Genomic DNA, 24,643 nt, shown 5'->3' on the forward strand with positions numbered 1-24,643 from the left:
TGGGATGGTCAATTTGGTAAAGTAAATCCGTTGGGCATCTTTCCTCGCCTTTAGACAAGAATTCTGATGTTCAAAAGAACGAAACTGGGACAGGCGCAAAAAAAAAAAAGGAATGATAACAAAATGGAATATGGCGATAGAATATGGGTAAAACGCGCATGTGCAGTGCCTTTGTTTTCATACGCACATGGCAGAAAAAGTAAGGCAGCGACGGAGAATGAGAAGGGTGAAAGCGGATCGTTGAATGAAGCGGATGAACCAGAATTGGTTTGTAAAAAATGCTGCAACTTCAGTGGTGTGGAACTGGTTTGGCTTTCGTCCGTCAGATACACAACAAAGCACATTTTTTGCTAGAGCATGCAAGCGGCCCGTCGTTATTACCGTGTTTTTCGGAATCTAAGTCGCTCTTAAAATTCTTTGATTTTCTGAATCGACAGTGCCTTATGTATGAATTCTGGTTGTGCTTACTGACCTCGAACCCATTTTATGTGGTACACAGCGCTCGAAAATCTGTCAAAAAATGTTTTAGTACAACTTTGGTAGCTACGAAGCCGCACCGCTTGATGGATTGTCCGAGCATTATGGCTACCGTAGTCAGGAGCCTCGCTGAGTGATACGTACTGTGCTTCAACATAATATTACCGTATTGTGTGTGTATAACCTGTATAACCTTAAGTTTTGTGGATATTATACATGGTTCTGCTCAGGATATGTCGGCCAATTTCCACTGGAAATGCCTTTTGGTTAAACTGTCAGCGAGGAATTTGCATTTGCACTGTTACATTTTTATATAACTTTAATGCACATAAAAAAAAACAGCTGCTTGTTTAAGTAAAAATACATTGATGGGGGTTTTTTGCACTAATAAAGTTGCAGAGTTGTAAAGTTTTTTGTCTCGTGTCAATTATATCGTCAGTTATATCATTATTGCAAATTTTCAAATATATATCGTGATAAATATTTTTGGCCATATTGCCCTACTGAAAAGAGTAAAATATAACTGTCACAGCAAACTCCTTATAGAAACAAATCTTACCACAGACATTTTGGTCATATCTCTAGGCGACTAAATGGATGAATGAGAACCATAAGCTCACTTTCAAGGGTCAGCAGGATATAAATATAAATATTGCACGAGTTTGGTTTTTTTTAGCTTTAGCTTATACCTTTACCACGCATGCTGAAAGTTACACATTACAGCTTCTTTAACAGCTCAGTCCAAAGTTATGATATGATCAATGACTCATGGCTCATCCCATACACACAGGAAGCTGAGAGGAATAAGGACACTCAGCTGATTTTTTACTTCCATAACAAATGGATATATGTCAGTGCAACAATATGATTGGCTGTTGGGAGACAGGTGAGGTTGACGGCCATTATTAGAGTTACAAACTTCTCATATTCAGGATTTGTTGAGTCTCGTGTCTCTCTTTTATAAAGTCTCTAGTTTCAATAATGTTACTGGGGAGGCCAAACCATGACTCATAATGTTTAACTGTATGTTTCCAATCCAGGTATGCAGTGTATTTGGAATAATTTCCATGCTAATAAATGAAGCTGTTAGCAATCAGATTCTTTCTAGATGTTACTGCATAGTGAATCGAAATCTGATGGTTCTATGTGTTGAGAGAGATGAGGCATTAGTAATTAGTAGGAACTGAGAATGTACATTAATATTTATTCCTATAACCAACTTCCAAATACACACACTGCTAGTCCAAACAGCTCCAAACCATAAAGATCTGCACTTCTAAAGGTAACCTGAGGCAGCAGAGACCACCCTCAGTTACTTTGAGGCATTTAGTGGAATTGGTTGTGAACGGTCATAATGTTTTGGCTTATCTGTCACACCCTGCAGGGGTCCTCTGGTGGAGTCACTGGAGGTCATCTGGCTGCAGCCGTGGACGAAGGGACTCCACATCTACACAAAGTTAAAGAGAGACGGAGAGCAAGTCAGCGTCAAAACTATTAACAAGAAAGGAAAAAAACAAAACACTTCAACAAAAATTTCCATCTGCTGCTGTGAAGAGAGCAGCAGAAAAACTCTCAGAAGCAACAGCCGGTAGAAATTGTGCAGGAGGTGAAAACGAGCACGCAGGAACAGGCTGTGCCCATATTGTCACCACGGGGGAGGCTCAGACAGACCTGCTGCCTCATTGCTGAGAAAGAGTGTAAAAAGTCAATTGTTTGAGAATGAACTCTTTTAAAAAAAGATTTTAAAGTGTAAAATGATTATTTTAGGGTTTAAAATTGTTAACTGTTTGAATACTAATTCAAGTGATCATAGACAGTCTTTCACACTATTGCATCTCATTAACATATGGCAGGAGGTGTGTTTGAATTCATAGTGTCCAGGATTTTCTGCATTTCACAGCTGTTACTTTACTGGCTGATTGACAAATGCTCTCTAGTCCAAAAATGACTAATGAATGTGTTTTGTAGTTGTGTTTGTAATCTTTCTCTACTTATATGGTAGTGTCTAATGTGTCATCTTAAGCAGGAGTGTCAGAACTAAGGCCCAGGTCCAGAATCGTTACGGCAAAGCTCAGGCCCCCTGGAAGGCTTTGGAAAATGTGAAGGATACATAAGTTTTGGACTTTAAATAGTAGATAAAGACTTAAATCGGATAAAAGTTATTGTTTTTTCACTATCGACTGTTGAAATTTCAAAACAAATAATACATTTTGTAACCACAGAACAGTCTGTGCTCAGAACTTTTTCTGTAATTTCACCCTTTTGCTTATTTCTTACAAATTAAGCCCAAAGTTTAGTGGTAACGGTTACTTTCATTTACTACAGCATTTTGTTATTGTGTAGAAAAACTGTGCCCTACTGCTGAAACTGCACTTCTTTTTTCTTATATTGAGATATCTCAGATTGAACGTGTAGTTTACACTGACAGAAAGAGGTCTGTTCTGATCCAAGTGGGCTGCATGCGGCCCACAGTGTAAAATAACATCCCTGCCCTGCAGAACCACTCCAGACATTGCAAGACTATTTAGTGCAGCTGCACACTGATAAACTCACATGTACATATAGTGGACTGGCCCTTTATTCGTGACTAAAGCAAAGATTGCTTTTATGTTTTTGTAAAAGTTCCACATAAAGTTAAATCAGTCAGATAAACAGTTGAGAGTAAGCAGATAGCATCTCTCTCATGCTGAGAGCAGAAAAGATTTTAATTCATCTTCTCAGTCAGTCAGCCTAAAGCTGATTAGCCCTAAGTGGACACACACTCGTCCCAATACAATGAAGAGCCAAGGCTAATAATATTACACCCCCTTTTTACACTGTTTTATACTTTTTCCACTATTGTTCGCTTGTAATTTTTTTTATTTATGAACTTAACGTGTTTGTTTTGGTACAACATGTACAAAAACATATCCAAGAAAGAGCAACAACAGAGATGACTTCCATCGTACCGACCTAAAACGACGGGCTTTCCGGAGGGGACGGTCCCTCTCCTCCGGTCACTCCTCACTCTGCCCGCCGTACTCAGCCGTGCCGTTTATCGGGTATCTGTGAAATTCACCTGAACCGTTATCTCCGTCCCTTTCCTCCGTTAATTCCGGGACGCTTCCCAGTGAGCGTGCAGGGGATTTCAGAGCGTCACGACACGTCAGAAGACGGAACTCACCAAAATAACAGCACATCTTGTTTAGAAATTCAACTTTCAAAATAAAAGCACACGTTACAGAAGTTAATTTTATTTCCCGCTAATGTTTACGTCGTCTTTACACACTTTACCATTACTTCATTAAATTGGAGGCAAGTATTTGATTTATATCGGTTGTCCGATGTAGGGTTGCTTGCAAAACTCTTGAGGTACACCAAAAGTTTCTCTAAAAACAAATTTGTCTTTTTAAAATTATTTTACACAAGCTACAGTCATGATTGGAATTTAAAATTATTATTAATGAGGAAATTAGAATGTCTTCAATTTACTGAACATCTGAAGAGGGAGAAAAACAAAAAAACCCCTCAAAGCTGAACCTGCCTTTAGCTATAACATAAACCGTAAGGATTAAGACAATGAAGGAGCGAGACAGTCTTTATGCTAAGCCAAAGGGTTTATTACAATTTTCTACTGAACATGGATGTCACGATAAAGAATGTCAACAACATCTGAAGTACAGAAATCATTCTCAGTATTTTTCAGCAATACAGTGAGCCAAAACAAATTTTCTAATGATCACATTTCTAGTTCAGGATGTGGAGAAACTTATTCTTGTAATGGATGCAAGATAATACAGGAGTAGCTGAACTAATGAAATCGCTTAAATAATGAAAACAGTTTTTCAGTGACTGATCCTTTTGATACGATTAGTAGCTTTTAATATCCTGTACTGATTTATGACATTTTAACTTGACGGTTATAACTCTACTAATTCAGGGATAACAATTCAAAAGGTTGGAATTATGATCAAACAACCACAAATAAATTTAATTTGGACAAGTGAAACTGTAATATTGTTCCACTCTGAGCTATACTTTAGTAACATGCAGTGAGGAGAAAACCCATGCAAGTGAATTCATTTGTGTTTTCAGTCACTAACAAAGAAAAGAGGTTTTGAGGTCACGAGGCTAACAGACCAGGTTTGTTGCTATAACTTTAATGATTATAGTGCACTCATTTCAACATCCTTCAGTGCTTAGAATTATTGTATAAGCAGTAAAAGCCTCATATGGACTGGATTCACTGGGAAGGCAGTAGGTAATTTAAAAAAAAAAAAAATGATAATGAAAGCAGCAGTTTCCCTGTTATGTCAATTAAATGTCGGAATTTTAAAATAGGCTTGCCTATCCTTCAAGGTTAAGTCACATTAAAGTAATAATGTAGTTATAGACATCACAGCTATTAAAAGAGTGAGACCCTGTAAAAGCTTCAATATGCTACTGCAGGGTAGATTTAGGTGTGTAGCCCCTTTCTCCTTTTCCCAACCACTTCTCCTTGAGGATCAGCAAGTTACAATTTGATTAAATTAAGAAAAACTGATTAAACTCAAAGAGCAAAATTGTGAATCTGATGCAGGTACTGACACTGGTATACTTTTATTGGTGCCACAATTTAAACCTAATTGGCTATGAGCCCCTACTGATTATAATAACCCTATAGACACAGAACTATCAATTCATATTGAAAAGTTAGAAATGTGAGTATTGAGTTTTTCCTAGCTGATTTATAACCAATACAAATGACAAAATTGCTTTTCCCACCACCCCATCTAGATGACTTTGTTTATGCGCCGTTTGGAATAATGTCCTCATTTTCTACCTCGACCTGTACTGTCAATCCTGCCCAGATGAGGCTCACTATGATTAGAAATAGTATTAAAGAGGAAATGTATGCACAAACAAAAACAGTAGGAACCAGAAGAGTGCACACACTCTATGAAGGACAATACCTATATGCACACAAAACAAAAGCCCAAAACAAATAAATAAAGTATAAAACTCTGGGAAACACTGTTCCCGATAAGTTGTTCCACTTTTCAAGTGAAATATGAGAGACACTGCTCTCGATAAATACACGTATACAAAAACACACAATGGTAGGCAAAAACTACCGTCACTGTTTATCATTATGGAAGGCACTGCTCCCGATAATGCGGTTTAATTATGGAAGGCACTGCTCCCGATAAAAATATTACAACTCATTAAATGCTCCAAAGTAGACAGTGCAACATAAAGGTCTCTTTGAGCTCGGAGGATTTAGTATTGTGCCTGCATTGCTTTTGTTGTTTTTTTTTAAACCTTATTTGACATTCACTTTGTCACCAATTGCAGAATAAACCTCTTTGCTTGTGATAAATAAACAATTTCCCACAAACTGCAGACAATTTTTGTTTCCTTGCCAGCTTTAGTCAGGCATTGGAAAATCTCATTAAATACATTTTTTTTTTAAATCTACCAAGATACAATTTTTTTATACCCTTAATTTCTCCACAGATGCACTTATGTCAGTCTATTTGTGAAAGCCTGCTTTTACAGCAGCTCAATGCTAAAGGAAGAAAAAGAGGGTAGAAAGATTAAACTTTATCTGGGTCTTTTTTTTCCCAGCAACATTTGGAGTCACTTCTGTAGCAGATACTGCCGTAGGTTTCGACAGTATAACCGTCATAATTATGGAAGACACTGCTTCCGATAATGTCGTATAAAAAGACAAACAGCTTTATAGTGGACACTGCCACTGATAAATAATTAAAAAAAACCAAAAAACCAAAAACAAATACATATAAGGTCTTTTAGTGCTTTGATGGCAAGTGGTCGCAGCAAGAGCTTCGAGTCTACTTGAGAGGAGGTGGATTTGTCAGTAGCATTTCATTTCTTCAAGTAATCCTTGTTCACAGTTTTCAGCCCTACACTTTAACACAGTCCTCTTCGAGACTATTTGTAGAATTGATTTGAATTCCCCTGAAATCTGAGCATGAGCCTATAACAAAGGTTGGGGTTTCTGATTAACGGCTTGTGCTTTTAAGTGCTGATATTGGAGCGCTATGATTTACTTTCCAAAAAATACACATGCAAACACACAACTCCCACCCTCACATCTCTGCGTCCCACCAATTTAAATTTCTTCATCGAGGTCCCAGATGTTTCCCACCATGGCATTGGCACATCCCTGCAAGTTCCAGGTGGCTAAGGCCAGCTGGGTGTGGAGTTCATCCACGTCAGTAGTCTCAGCAATGGACGCCAGAGTGTGGGAGCCTCGGCCAAACAGTAGGTGACGGAAGGGAACCTTAACAGGTGAGACGTATGGGGAGAGGAGGCTGTGCTCAACCTTTAGTTAAAAAACAAAAATTCACATAATTAGTAACTACAGAATAGCTCTTGCTGATTTTTTCCTTGTGGTCCCAGAAAAGAATGCTAGACTAGGTGTAGAAAAAGAGTCCCAGCTTTTTATTCATTTCCATCAGCTGGGATATAAGACAACAGATAAGGTGCCATAAAACAACGTCGGCCACTTGTGTAGATTGCATGCATTTCCATGCCATGCATGTTTGCACGTTGCAATAAATCGATGCACCCACTTACCATTTCTTCTATCAAAATATAAAGCAAGGAACCTTAGAATATTGTGCTCAAGATTTTTTGCACAATATTTTAAGTTGGGTCAAACCACATCACTAGTTTTTTTTGTAATTAAAATACAAAATCCAGCATCTTGTAGTTTTTTTGTTTTGTTTGTTTGAACTTAAAACTCTTCTGCTAAGTAACAAAATGGCATGTCTGAGCTTTTGGTTAATGACAATCTTGTGTAAACCAACATTTTCTGATGCGAGCACAGCACTGCAACACAGACGCCAAGCTTCATAATGAAGTTTGGTCTGTCAGCATCTGTGACATCTATAAACTGACTGAGCTTACAATTCCATGTGGCCTTAGTTTTCCTCTTTTACTAAAAGAGGAAAACTAGGGCCACAGATGTTTTGCATGCTCGTCAAGCTCACAGTTGAGCTTTAGGTATTACAACTTACAAAAATTAGGAATGAGAGGGGAGAGACAAATTAGATTGAGGCTCAGCAAACCTGAACAAATGAGGGGTACGGAGCAGAAAAGTATTTTCAATATGTATAGTTTTTTTAAAATTACAACACACGACCCAGCAGAGGTCTTGTAATACATGCATTACCATCATGATCCTGTTGTTGAGGATTCGACAGGCTTCTTTGTCATCCAAGTTGGTGTTGGCAATGTCATTGTAGAGGTTACTGGCAGCACGCTGGAAGGAGTCTCGTGCACGGTTCAACCAGCTGGGACTCAAATCCTTCACCAGACAAAACAAATATTCTCAATCACATGAAATTCATAACATGGATAAAAATGAAACAAAAACACAGTCAGGAAGACGCCAACCTGCGAGAGCAGCCGGATGTGTTTGTAGACGCCCGCCACAGCCTTGGTGAGAGTTTTGCTGTACCGGTTCACATCCAAGCTCAGCAGGTGGTCATGAACCAGGTGCAGGGCCATCTGACCAGCAAACTGTGCTGCTATCGCCGTGATCTCGTTGGTTTGATTGTTGGTTTCAGAGTTAAGTTGGTCCATGGTGTCCAATTGAGTGCCATAATAAGTGTAGACCTCAGACTTAAGTGGAGAAACATACAGACAGTTCAATACACATCACTGTTTGCTTAATGTTTAAAACGACAAGCAGACTTTTGTTTGTTTGTTTTAAATATATAAATTTACCACCCCTCACATTTGGTTTGATGAAGTGAAAGGAGACTGAGGGAATTCCAGAGAAAGCCAAGAAGGGATAGGCTGGGTCATCTATTGTCATCGGTCTCATTCTGCATGCAGGGAAAGAAGAAAAAAAAAAAAAAAAAAAAAAATTGTTATTGTAGATGGGTAAAACAGAAAGAAACAAAGTAATCCCTGATTATCTGCTATGAAATAACTGCTTTAGAGTCATTTTTATAAGTGTTTAGACAGTTATTTTAAAGGGGCCAATTATACTTATTTTTGGCTCTAGTAGAACAGCTTTGTAGGACTCACACTTATTAATATTTTTTAATCTTATACAGAGCCTTTGTGTAGTCACTCAGCTCATCCTGTCTGAAACGAGCCATTTTAGCTCCTCTTCCTTACTTCCAATTGGTTCCCCACTTTCGAACAACAGGTGGATTGGGGTTACAACCGGAATACCTGGGATGACCATATTAAGCAATATTCCACTCGTTATGGCATTCAGAGCCGTGTGAAGCTCAAGCTTTTGTCTCAAGAGGGTGGTTATAAAACTCCACCAACATGTGAAAATACCTGGATTCTGATAACTGGCAGAAATTTGCAAGCTTAAAGAACATCAGATTTCACTGATTATTAGAGTCGTTTTACTGTACAAACTATTTAAGATCACCTTTGAAAATATACACACACGCTTTAATCTTGCCTACATAAAAGCTTTGACTTGCAAATGTATATTTAATGTTTTAGGACTAGCTCATCAGCCAGATAGTTTAATAAATGAAGGTGTGCAATCTCAGAGTACAATCAATCATCATCAGTCGTCAAATATTGTCCAGGGACCTGTTTATAGTAAATCCATTTGTCCCCTTCATATGCAAGAGTGTTCCTCTCTATTACTTGACTAAAGTTTTATGCACTGTGGTTCATTTCACTACACTGGTTTCCTACTTACACATTAGCCTCCCACATTGTTTTTCCTGCCATGTCGTACACCGTGCCAGCACCAACAGGACTATTAACCTTTAAGAACAAGGCAGATTACAGTCAGCACAAACTATCCATTTGTACGAAACGTGTATCACTATGAATCAGTGTAATACCTCTTTCATCGTGGTCTCAAGGAGGCTGTAGAGCAGTGGACTTGCTGAGGCCATAAAGCCCCCCTTACCTTGTAAAGGAAAAAAAAACAAACAAAAAAAACACACAACACACACACACACACACACACACACACAAAAGAGGTCAACTGACAAATGCCACCATTTAAGTGCTGAGATGTCCTGCATGTGTAAATTTGTCTACATACCCATGACAACCCCATCCAGGCTTATGTAGGTGAACACTTTTTTGTCAATAGAGGCCATATAACCCTTAAAAAGAAAACAAAACAAACAAACAGATGAGACATGTTAAAACACTATCAACACAGCAGGCATTTCCTTTCAAAAGGTATGCAGTTCTCACCTCCAGCCACTCTGTAGCGCCAACACTTCCATATTCTCCTGCACTCCAGCTCGCAAACACCAGGCTTCTCCTGGGCCTGAACCCATCTATAGACGACATGATACTTCTTGCACTGCAGTCCAGTGTACCCAGTCCCACCAACTGTTGTTTGTATAGCATTTTGTTTTTATTCCTTACCATTCTCGACCATTTCACGGAAAGCTTTGGCCAGCTGCACCAGTACTGAGGTGCCAACAGTGGCTCTGGCGTAGCCGCTACCCCAGGCATCCCTCTGAGCTCCCAGTACAATGTAGCGATCTGCAGATTCATGAACAAATCCATCTTAATGTCACACGTCTTGGCCTAAGACTAAGCAAAAGCTAAGTCACGCCAAATAAAAGTTTAGTCTTACCAGGATCATCAAATCCTTTGATCACCCCAAACACATTATGGATCTCCTTGTTCACCAGCTTGTTGTTGACCTCAACAGTGATGTTCTCAACGCCTCCCAGCCTGTAAGACACTTGCTTGAATCCACCTTTAAAACCACTTGTTTCATCTGGTTCAGGACCACCAATTTTCCTAAAAGAACACAAATGAAAAAAAAAGTTTTAACTGTGGCAGATATAATACTGAACTCAGCAGCATGAAATTGTAGAGGTGTCTGGCAGCTGTCCTGTTTAACTGATGCTGAGCCATGATCATCATGGTCATCACACAGTGGGTAAACATGAATGTTTCTTAATCTGTAGAACACTGTTCATGTCTGCATTGATCTGTGTGTGGCCTTACTGAAGAAGTTTTACAGCAACACTGCGGGTGAGAGTCTGGGCTGGGATTTCGGGGAGGCCAGATGACCGAGTTGGGGGAAACTGGGTGTGGTTAAAGGAGGGGAATCCAGGGGTGTAGGGGTCACCTGAGCCCAAATGGACCTGAAGGGGACATGAAAACACAGATTCAGGTAAAAGGGGGGGGGAAAAAAAAAAAAAAAAAAAATTCCACTATCATAACAAAACAACACTTTACTGCCTACTTGACTTATTTTACAAACTCACATGTCCATAGAGCACAGTGTCAGCTACATAATTGTAATCAGCTTCATCAGGGGTAGATCAGAACAGCAGACGTCCCTCTATCTGCAGCATTGGCCACCTGACAGGAGGAAAACAGAAAAAACAACTAAAGAATTTTGTTCCTGCTCCAACAAAACCTGCTCGTCAGCTTCCTTAATGTAAATGCATCTAAAAGCCTTCCAAGTGAAGGCTGATCAATGTAAAAGATAAAAGTTTAAGCTGAATTAAATTGAAAGTTTTTCAATTTAAAGAAAAACTTTGACAACCAGCTGTGAGTAACTGAACCCATTTCCTCAAAGTTGCAGTTAAATTTGAGTTACTCACAAGTAGAATTCATTTTTCTAACGCTTCACTCTGCTGCCCTACCTACACCATCTTCATCATGCACACATACCTGCTCTGCAAAACTGATCTTTCCAGCACGGACGAGCAGCACGCAGCCTTTTAACTCAACCTTATTTTTATTCACGATATCCAGGTCCTCTTTACGCCCATAGTTGCCGTACACAAGTTTGCCCTGTAAATACCAATTAATAGCAGTTAGTTAAATTAACAAGATACACAAGGTTTCTGAACAACAGTCCTAACTACAAATCTTCTGACATTCGTGGTTTGCGTCACAGGTTTCAGAAAGTGAAACTAAAGTGGTTCTTTGCCAAAGCTTTAGGCTCACCTGAACTCTGTCTGTAGCGCTGTAGGCCAGATACCCAGTAAGGCTGAAATCTTCTGAACCAAACCGAACCTTGTTTGGATTCTGGCTGCAAAGGAGAAGGCAAGAACCTGTTAAAAATGATTTTCCTTGGACACACTTTATTTTACAGGTTTGTGACATTTCAATCCATTTCTCGTCACAAACATGCATGTGTGTTCCAGTGTTTATTTAACAAATGTACAACTTATAATGAAGCATTAGAAAATGTCAATTGACAAATTCAGGTGTAATTTGTAGAATTTATTTTTTTTGATTTTGTAACTCCTCCTTTTACACTAAACAGTTTGGCGTGCGAAACTCAAATCAGGAAATCACAGAGATAGAAAGCCTCCCTCTGAATTAATGCCACAATCATTTAATTAAATAAAAAACTTTTTTTTTTTTTTTTTTTTTAAAGTTCCAGGTACCTGTCTGGGATCGGCAGCTGAACATCGTGGATGTCTGTCCAGGGATCCATCTCTAGTTTCTTGAATTCATCAAAGATGCTGTTTGCCAAACTCATGTCTTTATCACTTCCTGCTGAACACCCGGGATTTTCAAAGTCCCTGCAGAAAGGACATCTTATTTACTTTTTCTGTTGGCATCTCAGTTTAGTCTTGAAATGATTGACATTAAATGTGTGTTTGGTTTGAAGGTGTGTGCATATTCAGTGTACCCTAGAGTCTTTTGAAAGGCCTCCCTGGTCATTTTCCTCGCAAGAAGTTGAGAGATGTTCTTGAAGTCCATCTCAACCTCTGCAGGTTGTGCAACCGGAGCTTGTGTCACTGGGCTGCAGTTCAGCAACTCCACTTTAGGTTTACTGTGACTGATATAACCAACCAGATAGCCTGGAAGACACAGCACACACCAAAACCGATTAAAATGTAGTACATACAAAGTACATAAAGAGAGTCATTTTCCTTTCTGTAGACTTTGATTAGTATAAGAGGTTTTCAGAGCATAACCTACCAACGATCAATATCAGCAGGGCTCCCAGGAGCAGGAAGGCAATGGAACACCGGCTATAATTTTGAGGTGCCGGCCTGAAGCTTGGTGAGCCCTCGGCCTCCACGTCTGTAAACTCCTCAGTGCCATCTTCAGACAGTTTGACCTCCAGATGCCTTTCTCCATTCTCTGTGGGCTGCAGGGGGAACCTGCTGTAACGCACACTTCTAACCTGGAGAAGATCAGAGTGAAAACTATGAGAGCGACACGCTCCAGATTCAGCAGCTCCATAAGTAGTGACAATGCTACAGTTGTTTTTAATTAAAAAATAAAAAAAAAAAAACCAAACAAAAAAGCTAAACAAAGCTTGTCACTTTGCGATTGCTTCCGTTTTATCAGTTTGCTCATGATACAAACAATGATAAAGACGTGACAATGTGCAAAATGTAGGCTGTGAACGTACCACGCCGTTAAACGCCAATCTCATCTGATCCATCGCTCCTGGTTTTGTTGTTGTTCTAAAAACAGAATATAGGACAAAGAGGCGATGAGGCAGTGGGCAGCAAAGAGAGAGAGGCCAGGAGAGCGCACGAGAGAGAAGGGAGGGGGGGGGGAAAAAAAAAAAAAAAAAAAAAGAGGATGTGCAGCAAGTCAGGTAACAGAGCAGCTATTCATGGAATTGCAGGGTGGAGTGTTTCCTCTACACTAACTGCCTTAAAAACCTTATTTTATATACAGTAAAACCTTGTTTTATATACACGGTATTCTCTATCTGAGCTGTGGATCACACAGGATTTGGCTTTTCTGGTTGTTTTTGGGAATGCAAAGAATGCAAATATGTGCAGGAAAGACTTGGACGATAATGGAGGAGACACAAATCCCTTAGGGGGTCAGGAAGGACATCTGGTATCCAAAAAAAAAAAAAAAAAAAAAAAAAAAAGCCAGCGCAGAGCTGCAGGGGCTGTCTCCTGTGGTCCAGCCAGTACTAAAGATGTAATAGTTTATGTCTCTCTGCTGGACAAACTGTACTGAAATGAAACTATGGAACATTATCATACCAGCAAACATCAGAAAAAAAAAAAAAAAAAAAAAAAAACTGTAATTGTTGGTCGACTAATATCAGTGACCAAGTTTATCACATAAAGGCACCACACAACAAAAACGTTTCATCATTTTTTTGGCATTTAAAAAACACCAAGAACGTAACCAGGAAATATATACTGAAAAAATAACCTAAAAATATTTGTGCTATCTAAATGATGTCTGCTTCCTTATGAGTTACCGTATTTACTAATCTTTCTATTGAAACATGCCATGTGTGGTTTACTCAAAGGAGGAAGATTTCCCCATGTGTCACGTCCTTTGAAGACATTTTGTCAGCCTGCAGATAATACCAGAGGTGGGACCAAGTCATTGTTTTGCAAGTCTCAAGTAAGTCTCAAGTCTTTATCCTCAAGTCTCAAGTCAAGTCTCAAGTAATGTCAGGCAAGTCAGAGTCGAGTCTCAAGTCACTGGTGTAAAAGTCCAAGTAAAGTCACAAGTCTGAAATTTTGAATTTCAAGTCCTTTCGAGTCTTTAAAAAAAAAAAAACGAAAAAAAGCATGTTGCAGTTATATGCTAAATGTAAATATTAGACCACGTAATTTTTAAATCTGTGTTTTTCTCAACACATGACAAAATAGTGAACTTAGAAAATATACACAAATTGTGAAATTGCACCTCTTTAAAATGCAGCTCAATTAAACCTAGCTCCTAGAATAATTTTCACCGACAGTTCTGAGATAAGCTGCATGTTATTCTTGGATGCGGTTGTAGGACCGGCTTTAAAATCACATGACAAAAATATCATACATATTAAAAAAAAACTGCATCACCAACGTAGCCTGGACAACATTTGCTAGTTAGATGAAGTCAGCTATCTCATCGTAGCATATTTATATGCATATTTATAATTATACGCTTCTTGGAGTGAGCGCATACACTCATGAAGTTTAGTAACTTCCGGTCACTGCAACAAGCCCAGGTACAGTTTACCGACGGATGGGTGCAGGACCTTGAAATGCACCGTGTAGAAAGTAAAGACCATCGTACGTATCATAAGTTTACCAGTCTCACAAATCGTCGTCATAAATACACATTCATTAACCGTTTATTAATAGGACCTTTGAGCTCAATGGTAATTAATTAGCAGTGGAAATAATTTCTGGTAGCATTACAGAAATGTAGCAGTGACAATAATACTGTATGCTGTAATCGTACTGGACAATTAGTGATACAAAACAACTGTTTTATCCTGTGAATAAAAGTACATGTTTTTGTCAATGTACCATAATAACAGAAGCGAAACGCAATATTGTGTCAGGACAATTCACTATTTATGCACAATAAACAAAGGAGCATAGCGCGACAATTTCTGTTCAGCGCCAGACTTGCTTGTAACCTATATCACAAATTATGTTAAGAAAAATGACGTATTAACTACAACAGCAGACTGACCTTTGTGGGAATGCTTGGAGCAGACCAACCTGTGAGCTGGAGTGTTCTGGGACGTTATATTTGGTCTTTGAATGGCTGCAATCCAGTCGCCTCTTTGTTACTTCGGAAACATGGCTGAACAATTTCTCTTCAACGACGTAATCCGATAACAACCGATCTCTTTACCCGTCGGCTTCCCGTGGCTGTCATGCGACCGGCTATTGCAGTTAATACTACAACAGCTTCTTGACATTTTTGTGTTTCTTTTTATCACTGTATAACTGATTTTAATTGAAAGCCTGCGTGCGCTAGTACCGCTTGCCACGAGTTCCCAGAATCCTTTGCGGTTCTACCCGTGAATGACGTCACATTTTCAATCTCTATATAATATGCATGTTAAATTTTATATTTGGGGTAAAATATCAAGTCTTTTCAAGTAAACCGGTTCAAGTCCAATTCAAGTCCCAAGTCATTGGTGTAAAAGTCCAAGTCAAGTCACAAGTCTTAGAACATTTTTTCAAGTCAAGTCTAAAGTCATAAAATTAATGACTCGAGTCTGACTCGAGTCCAAGTCATGTGACTCGAGTCCACACCTCTGGATAATACAAGTACTTCCTGCTGCAGTGCATCTTACAGCCAGCAAGTAACGTAGTTTAATTCAATGATCTTCAAATAAATCCTCCCTCCATTAAGGATAAGGCTTACATACATTTATAAAACATTACCAGAGCAAGCAGGAATGAAGCAAGAGTTTTAGCCCTGGTTTTGTGTGTTCATATTCTGTTCTTTTGTATACTTCATCTGTTTGTATGTTGTATACTCGTTGTTTGTCCAATAAAGTTCATTAAATAAATAAAGTTATAAAACAAGAAGCCGTTGGGGAGTGGTTCCTGAAGGTTACATCATGTACCAGCTCCAAGTGAACTTACACTTGCAGGCCCAATCTTAATAATAACGCAGAATGCGTTGTTATTATTAAGATTGGGCAAAAATAAAAGCATTACATATATGTTTTACGGCTAACTATAACAGTGAAACATGGTGGCAAGAGAGTGCATTGAAAAGCCAGGTGACATTGCACACTATTAAGATAATTAGCAAAACACATATTCTGAGTCATTGCTTCACAGGAATCGAATGAAACGCACTGCAGCTAAGGAAAAGGCTTTCTTTTCAAAATTAAAATACATTCGCGAATGATTGATTAATATAAGACCAAAGCGAGGAGTCTCACCTTCTCGACGTTCCGCAACGTCCGCCTCCTTACTGAAAAGATTCCTTTCTTTATAAAGCTGTGCCACTTCCGGGTCGTCTGTTAACACACATGCGCAGAGCCTGTGATTTGATGTGCGGGGAAATGTGTTATACATCTGTACAAGTATAATTTAATGAACAACTTAAAATTATCTCAGGAAAATTTACTGATTTTTTTTGTTGTTGTTTGGGTTTTGTTTTTTTTTGTTACGTATGTTTAATAAGTTTGGATAAAGAAAACATTAAACAGAGCTTTTCTGCCTCCAAAAATTACACCTTTAAACTGTAACTTTGTGATACTAATAAATGTATATGTATTTTTTTCACATTATTTTTTTAAAATTGCATGACATGGTAATAGTACATGAGCTACACAAAAATGTAATAATTAAATAATTATCCAGGTTTATCTTTTGCAGTGTCTCCATTAGAAATAATGTTATATGCCACTGCTATTATTTTATTTTACAGCCCATTTATGGAGCAACATTTATACTATTTTAATTTTTACGTCTATTGACATTATATTTGTGTTAACCTTACGACAGACTGGCAACCTGTCCAGGGTCATATAACCCTCCACGGTGTCCAGGGACAACCCTCACTAGGGTTTAAATACCTGGGACTCCCCCACCTGCCAAAACCTGGATCACTGATAACCTACACAGATATATGTAGCTTTTAGCATGATTAATTGATCCAGTATGAACTTTTGGTACCATTTACCATAATTAAAGAATTACAATGTATTTATGTATTTCAACAAGTAACAATTGGACCCTTAGAAGACGTTTGTACTTAATAGCTTTCCCACAGTTTTATTTGTCCATTACTTTTAAAAGGTTGTGGCTATTTTTCTTCTAATCTTGTGCAGTGTAGCACTTGTAGTACATTACAAAACTCGCCATTGTTAGCAGTGCCGAGAAATATGCTTTATTAAGTGGGTGGAGTTTGAAATAATGAACCTGGATTGTTGAGGCCAGGCTTCACATACCACACGACACCAATGCTTCTGTGAATAATGACTGAATTGTTGGCATGCTCTGTTCCTTCATTTTTATTTATTTTTTTAATCAAATGCCTATTGTAGTCTACTTCCTTTTACCAAAACAAGCAGGACAGGAGGAACAAAATACTGAACAAGCACACATTTATAATTACGCCTCATTGCTAACAACCACCCACTATAATACAAATGAATGGGAAATCATGCTGCTGTACACACCCATCTGTGCAAGACACTTACAGTAACTTTAGCTCATTCTGTGATGTGAATACTGTGATGTATCCATGTGATGTGGTTAATGCTGGCCTGAGAAGACATTTCAGTCATCCACTCATGTGACAATTGTTTCTTCTCACTGAAACAGATCTAATTAGATCTGTAACATCAAAGACCTCCACGGCACCCTCTCTTTTTAAAAAAATAAAATGTACTTTTATTTGTATTTAACAGTTAAAAAAACCAAACAAATAACCAAACAATGCAGTTTGGTATTCAAACCATCAACAAGGATTTAAACAAATTTCCTAAAAACTAAAAAGACATTTCTAGTCATGTTGTACCAAGAGAATCTTTAAAACCTGTAGAGCTCCAAAACAGTGTAAATGCAAAACCCATATACTGTACTTCTGCACCTTCTTATTGCTTGAATGCTTCAATTGCTTGACTGGTATTTTCATGAATGTAAAAAAAAAAACAAAAAAAAAAAACAAGGAGGAAAAACTACTTTTTAACAGGAAGAAATGTCAGACAGAGCTAGGTTCAGGAAGGGGCAGCCATTTGTCATTAACAGTTGAGGGTGACAGATTATTTCATTGCTTTATTGTTCTGGAAGTTTTCCAATCAGAATTTTTACAGAATGTTTACATGTGGCGAGGGCTTTAAAGAGACAGGAACTTGGTAAACAGCTTCTTTAGGCTGATATCTCTATTTAACACAATGATAAAGGTTTGTATGCTGAGATGTTTTGGAGGTTTTTTATATTAAGCTTAAAAAAAATGAAATTTTATTTCATGTTTTAAGTATTTTTATTTGATTTGATGCATATTTTATACATGTAATTTTAGCATCTATTTAAATTAACTTAATTTAGAACATTCTTGAAGATAACTACCCAAGTAAGTGCCAAGAGATATTTCTTAGTTTCCTGATGAGCAACTTGCTTTTCAGCAAACTTTTCTCTCAGTTGCAACCATCAGACATGCTTTAGTGTTATGAAACCAAGACCAAGCTCTTAGGGCAATTTGTTATGGGTTACTGAGATGCACAAACAGTCTTGTAGAACTCTTAAGATTTAATGCATTCATGAAAAAAAGCTAAGCAAATGGTAGTAAAACTATAATCTAATGCATAATATAGTGCAAGTATTTTAATACTTAATATCAGTAGCCACAAACAAGATGTTGCTTTTGCCATCCCGGTCCCACCTTTAGTCCCATCCTTGCAGATAAAAGCGATCAAGATTTTCTCAAATGCAGCTTTTTATTTTTTTTTCATATGTGATGTACAAAATCCCCCAAAAGGTGCTAGAAATCCTTCCCACAGTATTAGGAGCTCTTGTTATGTTTTTCTACATTTACAGTAGAGGGCAAACTATAACCAAGGCTGAGTCCATTATGTAATACCAACCCTCCGCCAGATGGGGTCACCTTAGTGCTTTGTGATAAATTATTTTTCTCTGGAGGATAATAACCACCATCTCTGATGATAAAACAATTCTTCATCCTTAAAGCAGCAGCATCAATGTGTGTGAGAAAACATCCTGTTGACACTGAGAAGGTAGAAACTAACAGTGTTGCATTTTGTTGATGTCTGTTATGGCATTAAATTTGTGACATTTCAACTCCCACTGTGACTATGGTTCATTAAATGACACCATTAAAAACAAAAAAACAAATAAACATTAACATTGATTTAAATTACTTAAGTGATGTAATAGAATTAAAATAGAAACGTAGGAGACTGAAGACGTAATCAAATCGTTTGTGAAAATAAAGGTTCTTCTTTTTGATAACGATATTGAATTAGTTACAAATTCTGTATTGCCATTTAGCATAAAAGTAATAAAAAGATCAAAAGTCAATATCATAGGCAACTTCATTGTCAATTCTGAAATATGTACAAAAGCATACACAGGACCGAAACATCATTTCCCCCTAACTAGCATGTGCAAGTCGAAGCTTATCATCGAGTTACGAGAGTATGAAATGTAGATGTGAACATAAATATCTGTAAGTATGAGTTATGTCGTTAAAAAGCTACTTAAATTATCAAAATTAAACTACTTAGTATGCAGAATAATCTCTGCCGATGCTATATTTATATATGTAAATGTTATTTTCTCCTGCTCCCTTTTTCACAAGGGGTTGCCAAAGGGCTTAGCTCTGCATATTTGAATTGGCAGATTTTTTTTAACCAGATGCCCTTGCTGAATGAATCATTATTAATGATGTATAAATATGAATGCATTTCAGTCCTACAATCCCACATACCATAGGGCAACGGCATTAGTCAGCATATCAAATGCATTTGAGAAGAGCTTTTGTATTTGATGCTTTTTCTTTCATTTCAACTAAACATGTAATATTTAAGAATCCTTACTTGTTTCAAAATGTGTGATTTATTTATAAAGTTTGGGAATAATTAGAAAAATTAGTGGCTTTGAAATTGTAAATATGAATGACATTTTTTGACTTGAAAGATTTGCAGTAACCCTGACAACAATATTGTCAAGTCAATATGGGAAACAGCTAATAACATGTTGTTTAAGTACTACATTCTTTCCACATTATGATTTAATAACACAAGAAGACACAAAAATAAGCAAATCAATCAAAAAACTCGTTAAGCAGCTTGTTTCAGGTTCACTCATAGCTAAAAGAAAAGAGCATAAGCGTCTTTTTTCCCCTGTCTTTGAAGCTAAGCTAATCTAATGTTGGCTGGTGCTTCATGGTTGTCATGGTGATCGCAGTAAATTTGTAGCATTCTCATCCAACCCTTGGCCAGAAATACTGAATCTGAAGATTAATTTGGTGTCTTACACAAAACAGGAGTGTTGTATTGTTTTCTTTTATACTTAATAATATATCACAGGCCACTCTAGTTTACAGCAGATAGAAGCTTGCAGCACTGTATCCACAAAATCCCTCACACATGCAAGTCAAGGTCAGACAACTATCCCTGGCGTCACGAACACCTGAGATGCGTTGACAAATATAGTCTATCTACATTCATGTGAATGCCATTTCTGCGCCGTACTACAATTTATCATATCAGATCTCCTTTGTTGTCAGTAGAGCAGCTTGTTCTGTCAATGTACGCCAACTAAGTCGCAGCTGATTGTGAGAAAAAATCCTGGTCTCTTTCTGTCCGATATCTGCTGCATCATTTCATCGCCCTCTTTCTGCTGCTGCCAGCACATTCTCCCCTACATGTGGTTTGATCCAGAGAGGGCAACAGCACTGCATCAGCATGGTGTGAGAGAGCGTAATTATGTGTTTGATGGTGTATAAAAGTCTGAATACTGTCTCTCACAATCAGAACACTATATTACAGTCAGCATATTGTGTCTTTCACGTTAATTTTGGAACAGCCTTATTCATCAGCAGAGGCCAAAGGCAAGGTGGAGGTCTGGAAACACTCTTATTTCTTAGCAGGATTAAGCAAAAAATAAATAAAAAATGCCAGCCTGAATTTCATAAAAGTTGCTTGACAAGTTGAATATGGGCATGGGGAAAAACCCGTTATTTGCAGATACCAAATATGTCTTTGGCACTCGCATAGGCACATGATGTGTTTTCCAAGGTTCTTCGCAGTTACAGTTGGTTGTCTAGAAATTTGAGCTTACACAGGTGTGAGACTTTGAGCTCACACCAACTTCAAAGGCTGTTGGAAATATTGACATATTTACTGAAACCCACATAAACTACCCAGATCCGGAGTGTTCTTATTTTTAGAGAAAAGGCATTTCAGAAAATGCTATTTTCCAAGTGAATCCATTTTTCCAAGTATTGAGGGATGAATGTGCAGATTTGGATGAATTGGTTACAGAAAATATTTATTTTATTTTGTAAAATGATTGCAAATATAACTGTTATTTAATGTAATACAATGGTATTCTCTTTATGTTATTACATAAATATTTTTTTTCTGCATCCAGATTTCTTAAGCTCAAAATCCTAAAGATTGAGTAGGTTAAAACCTATCTTTCTTATGCTCTGTAGCACTTTTTAAGCATCAATGCAACGATGCAATGGCCAAACAAACAAGCAGAACAAACCAGTTGATAGTATTTGTCCAAGATGGAGCAGTAAATCAGAGGAGCAGAAGATTACTGGATGGAATAGGGGACTGTAAGATGTTGGTGGTCATCAACCCGTTTACAATTCCTCTAGAAATTCCCATCACCTACTTGAGGCGAGACTTGCGGCTCTGATCTAAACACAAATGACCTACTTTGTCAAACCCACAGTCCCTTGTGACAGTACATTTGAGAGGAAGATGTTCTGGTAGCAAATTGCATGGAAGTAGTGCAGCAAGGCTTGAAAAAGAAAATCTTCCCAGGGGAATTTGCAAGCAGGGGCTTTGCAGGAACATCCACAATAAAACCACATAAGGACCTGGGGATGAAAGTATAAGTAAACCATCAAGACAACATCAGAGGTGGCAGAAAGCTGCAGTCAGCAGCTGCAGTAGAAAAGAAATGATCAATGTTGGGCAGGAAAGTGAGCAGACTGTGGAAAACCTGGGGTAGATAGTTGTAGGATCCCAGAACTCACAGAACACCGAGGATGTTGGGACACCCACTGACATCCCAAATAACAGGTTTTCATAGCTCCACAACCCTCCAACAGGTGCTGCCAACTCTGAATGATAGAGGAAGGGCAAGTTAGCACATCTGTAAACAAATAGGCCTCACCTGCTGTCTTTTATTGTTTCATTTCAGATCTAATGTGGTTGAATAAACAGTCGAAATTCTAAAATTTATGTCAAAGGTTTACATAACCTATCAGTAAAAGTAGTCAGAGTGTTCAGCTATATAATACACATAGAGGCAGTCAGAAATCCACCTGCACGCACTGTGCACACAATGCTGTGAAAAAGCATTGACAGCATTTCGAAAGCTTTTTTTGCGTTTTTGTTTCAGATCCAATGAATCTCAATATTAGACAAAGATGACCTGAGTAAATGTTGATTCAGTTTTGATATAACGGGAAACGGCTGTCCTGACCTACCTGGTCCCATGTGAAAAAGTCATTTTCTCCTAAATCTGGTTGTGCCACTCTTGGCACCAAGAATTGTTTGTTTGTTTGTGTTTTGTTTGTGTTTATTTTTTTATTTTTACCATGAGGCGAATGTCGTAAATTTGAGGTATTTAAACAGGATTTTTATTCAAACTGGCTGTATGAGATGAAACTGCTTTAAAAGGTTTCTAACATAAACTTGATAAAATGTGGGAATCCTTCCATAGACCTCAGTTCTTCTCTTAACTTACCTGACTTCCATTCGTCGTTCTGATATTTACTGAAAAGTAGTCACATGTGATGTCAAAACAAAAAAAACAAAAAAAACAAAAAACAAGCAAAAAAACAAAAAGCAAACCCATGTTACACTTTCCATTGCACTGCACAGCGCGTTTTTTGGGTGTTGGGATTTCCTGTCCCATAACACAGAATTTGTCCCTGCGCCATCTGCTCCGAGTACATCACGCGTGGTGCAACACATTGCGTCACAGCGTGTTCATAACGTACCCTCCTGCTGTGGCTAAATGCGAATGGGGAAGTCAGAGTTTACACGGTGCAATTGAAGGCAACGCGGGAGAGAGAGGGAGAGAGAGAGAGATTCGTTCATCAGCTCCTTTTCCGTCTCTGGTCACTCGCTCTGCCTCCTCTGCCGTGTCACCGGAGATAAAAAGAAAAAAAAAAGAAAAAAAAGAGGAAGGAATATGGTTTCGTGTGACGCTCCTCCCGTTTCAGCAGCACTGCTGTAGCGGATCTGTAGCACGAGCAGGAGGCTGGGGCTCGGTCCGGCGCAAACCCCCTTTATACCTGAAACAACCGCCTTCCCCGTTACCGAGCAGGCTGCAGGAGCACTATCAGCACACCGGGACACATAAATGGGTAAGGTGACGCTTTTTTCCTCTCTCTCTCTTTTTATTAGCTTGTTCTTTGTAGAAATTCCCAGAATAGCCTCCAGTGCCTCTGCGCATCTGGATGGGGACAGGAATCAACCTCCGGTCCAGATGCGCGCAGGGTTCAGCCTCTCTCCTTCCTCCCCACCTCACCTCCCCTGACGTCGCTCCATGCATAGCAGGGCTGTTTCGAAGGCGACCGTAGGCTCGGGGTTGTACTCTCGCACATCAGGCTTTATTCACGATTAGAAAGCCCGCGCGTGGGAGTTGCAGCGCGTCCGCACGGGAGCGATTTTAGGAAAGCAGCGCCGGGTAGCATTGATGAGTTGCAGATGTTGACACGTTTACATTCGCTCTCTGTCTGTCTGCCCATTGTGTCCCACGAAGTCTCCCCAGCTCTGTGGATGAAACAGGCCTTACCGTTCTCATCATCGCCATTATTTCCCACGGCACTGCGCTGTTGCACGCAATTCATGATTATTAATTACCCACAGAGTCCGCGGACGAGTAATCAATTACAAGTACAAATGAGCGGATTGTCTCACAGGCGTCATGCAGACCCGGAGGTTCAACTTTTGTTTCCATGCTACTTTCCCCCCTCTTTTTTAAAATCTCTAAAAGAATTCCTTATATTCATTATTTGAACGGCTGACTCACAGATCAGCTGCACTCTCTACAATTCTGAGCAGTAATTAAGATATTTTGCAGATATTTTCCTGTTACATCCTATTGCTTTTAAATACTTTTTTTTTTTTTAAATTGGAGGTCTCTCTCTGCAGGCATGTAAACAAACAATACAAGGCTGACCTCAGGGGAAACACGCTTATAAACAACTTTCAATGCTGGAATGCCAACTGGGAAAAGCAGTAAATTACCCCAGAGGCCCACAAATCCCTGTAGTCACTATGTTAAGGTGTTCGGCTTTTAAACAGATCATAAATATGGTGTAGGGGAAATGTTTACAAGTTAAGAATTCACCACTAACACGGTGCACAGTCTCTTAGTTCATTCATGTTAAGGTTACAGGATGACTCATTCACACAAACTGCTGCTTAAAAGAGAAAAAGACAGTAAAAGAGCACACGGATATGACCTTTTACAGTGCAAATGAGCTTTTTTTAAACCCAGTAAGCCTTATTGGTTAAATATATAACAAACCAATCTGTTGTTCTTGTTAATCCACTCAAGTTAAATTAAATAATTTTTAATGAGCCAGGACATGTTTGACCTTATAGCTGTCATTAAATCACTTTTAATTGTTCAAACATACATGCCAATTAAGTAGCATTTAAGGTGGGTTGGAGTAGGCTTCTTTTCTCTGGAAGAAGACACTGTGTTGGTAATTTTTATACAGTATTCTAGCCCTTCATCCATGGTTGGTTTTTGATTTAGCCATGTGTTAAGAGAAAAAAAGCATATTTTCAGAAACTAGACGGTGT

At 38.5% G+C, this 24,643-nt stretch overlaps 2 protein-coding genes across 3 annotated transcripts in view; one reads left to right on the plus strand and one right to left on the minus strand.

Moving 5' to 3' along the window:
• Positions 1-4,054: 4,054 nt before the first annotated feature.
• tfr1b (transferrin receptor 1b) lies at positions 4,055-16,128 on the minus strand. The gene is given in 20 exon segments (XM_040044276.1): positions 4,055-6,784; positions 7,637-7,771; positions 7,861-8,088; positions 8,204-8,294; positions 9,143-9,210; positions 9,291-9,358; positions 9,497-9,560; positions 9,655-9,740; positions 9,832-9,951; positions 10,046-10,215; positions 10,426-10,565; positions 10,689-10,739; positions 10,741-10,785; positions 11,101-11,223; positions 11,380-11,464; positions 11,826-11,963; positions 12,074-12,245; positions 12,367-12,574; positions 12,806-12,860; positions 16,052-16,128. Coding segments are annotated over 19 exon segments (2,238 nt in total). The 5' UTR covers positions 12,839-12,860; positions 16,052-16,128; the 3' UTR covers positions 4,055-6,571.
• A 6,829-nt stretch (positions 16,129-22,957) lies between these two features.
• The window catches only part of sh3kbp1 (SH3-domain kinase binding protein 1), a 44,086-nt gene continuing 42,400 nt past the window's right edge, over positions 22,958-24,643 (plus strand). Inside the window, exon 1 of one of the 2 annotated variants that reach the window (XM_040044279.1) lies at positions 22,958-23,193. In XM_040044279.1, coding sequence (XP_039900213.1) covers positions 23,190-23,193 — 4 coding nt within the window. In that variant the 5' untranslated portion in view covers positions 22,958-23,189. The remainder of the gene's footprint in view (positions 23,194-24,643) is intronic. The other variant, XM_040044277.1, reaches the window with a different exon arrangement.

Source organism: Simochromis diagramma, unplaced genomic scaffold (assembly GCF_900408965.1).
Source record: "Simochromis diagramma unplaced genomic scaffold, fSimDia1.1 OVJJ01000602.1, whole genome shotgun sequence".
NCBI classification, from domain to species: Eukaryota; Metazoa; Chordata; class Actinopteri; order Cichliformes; family Cichlidae; genus Simochromis; species Simochromis diagramma.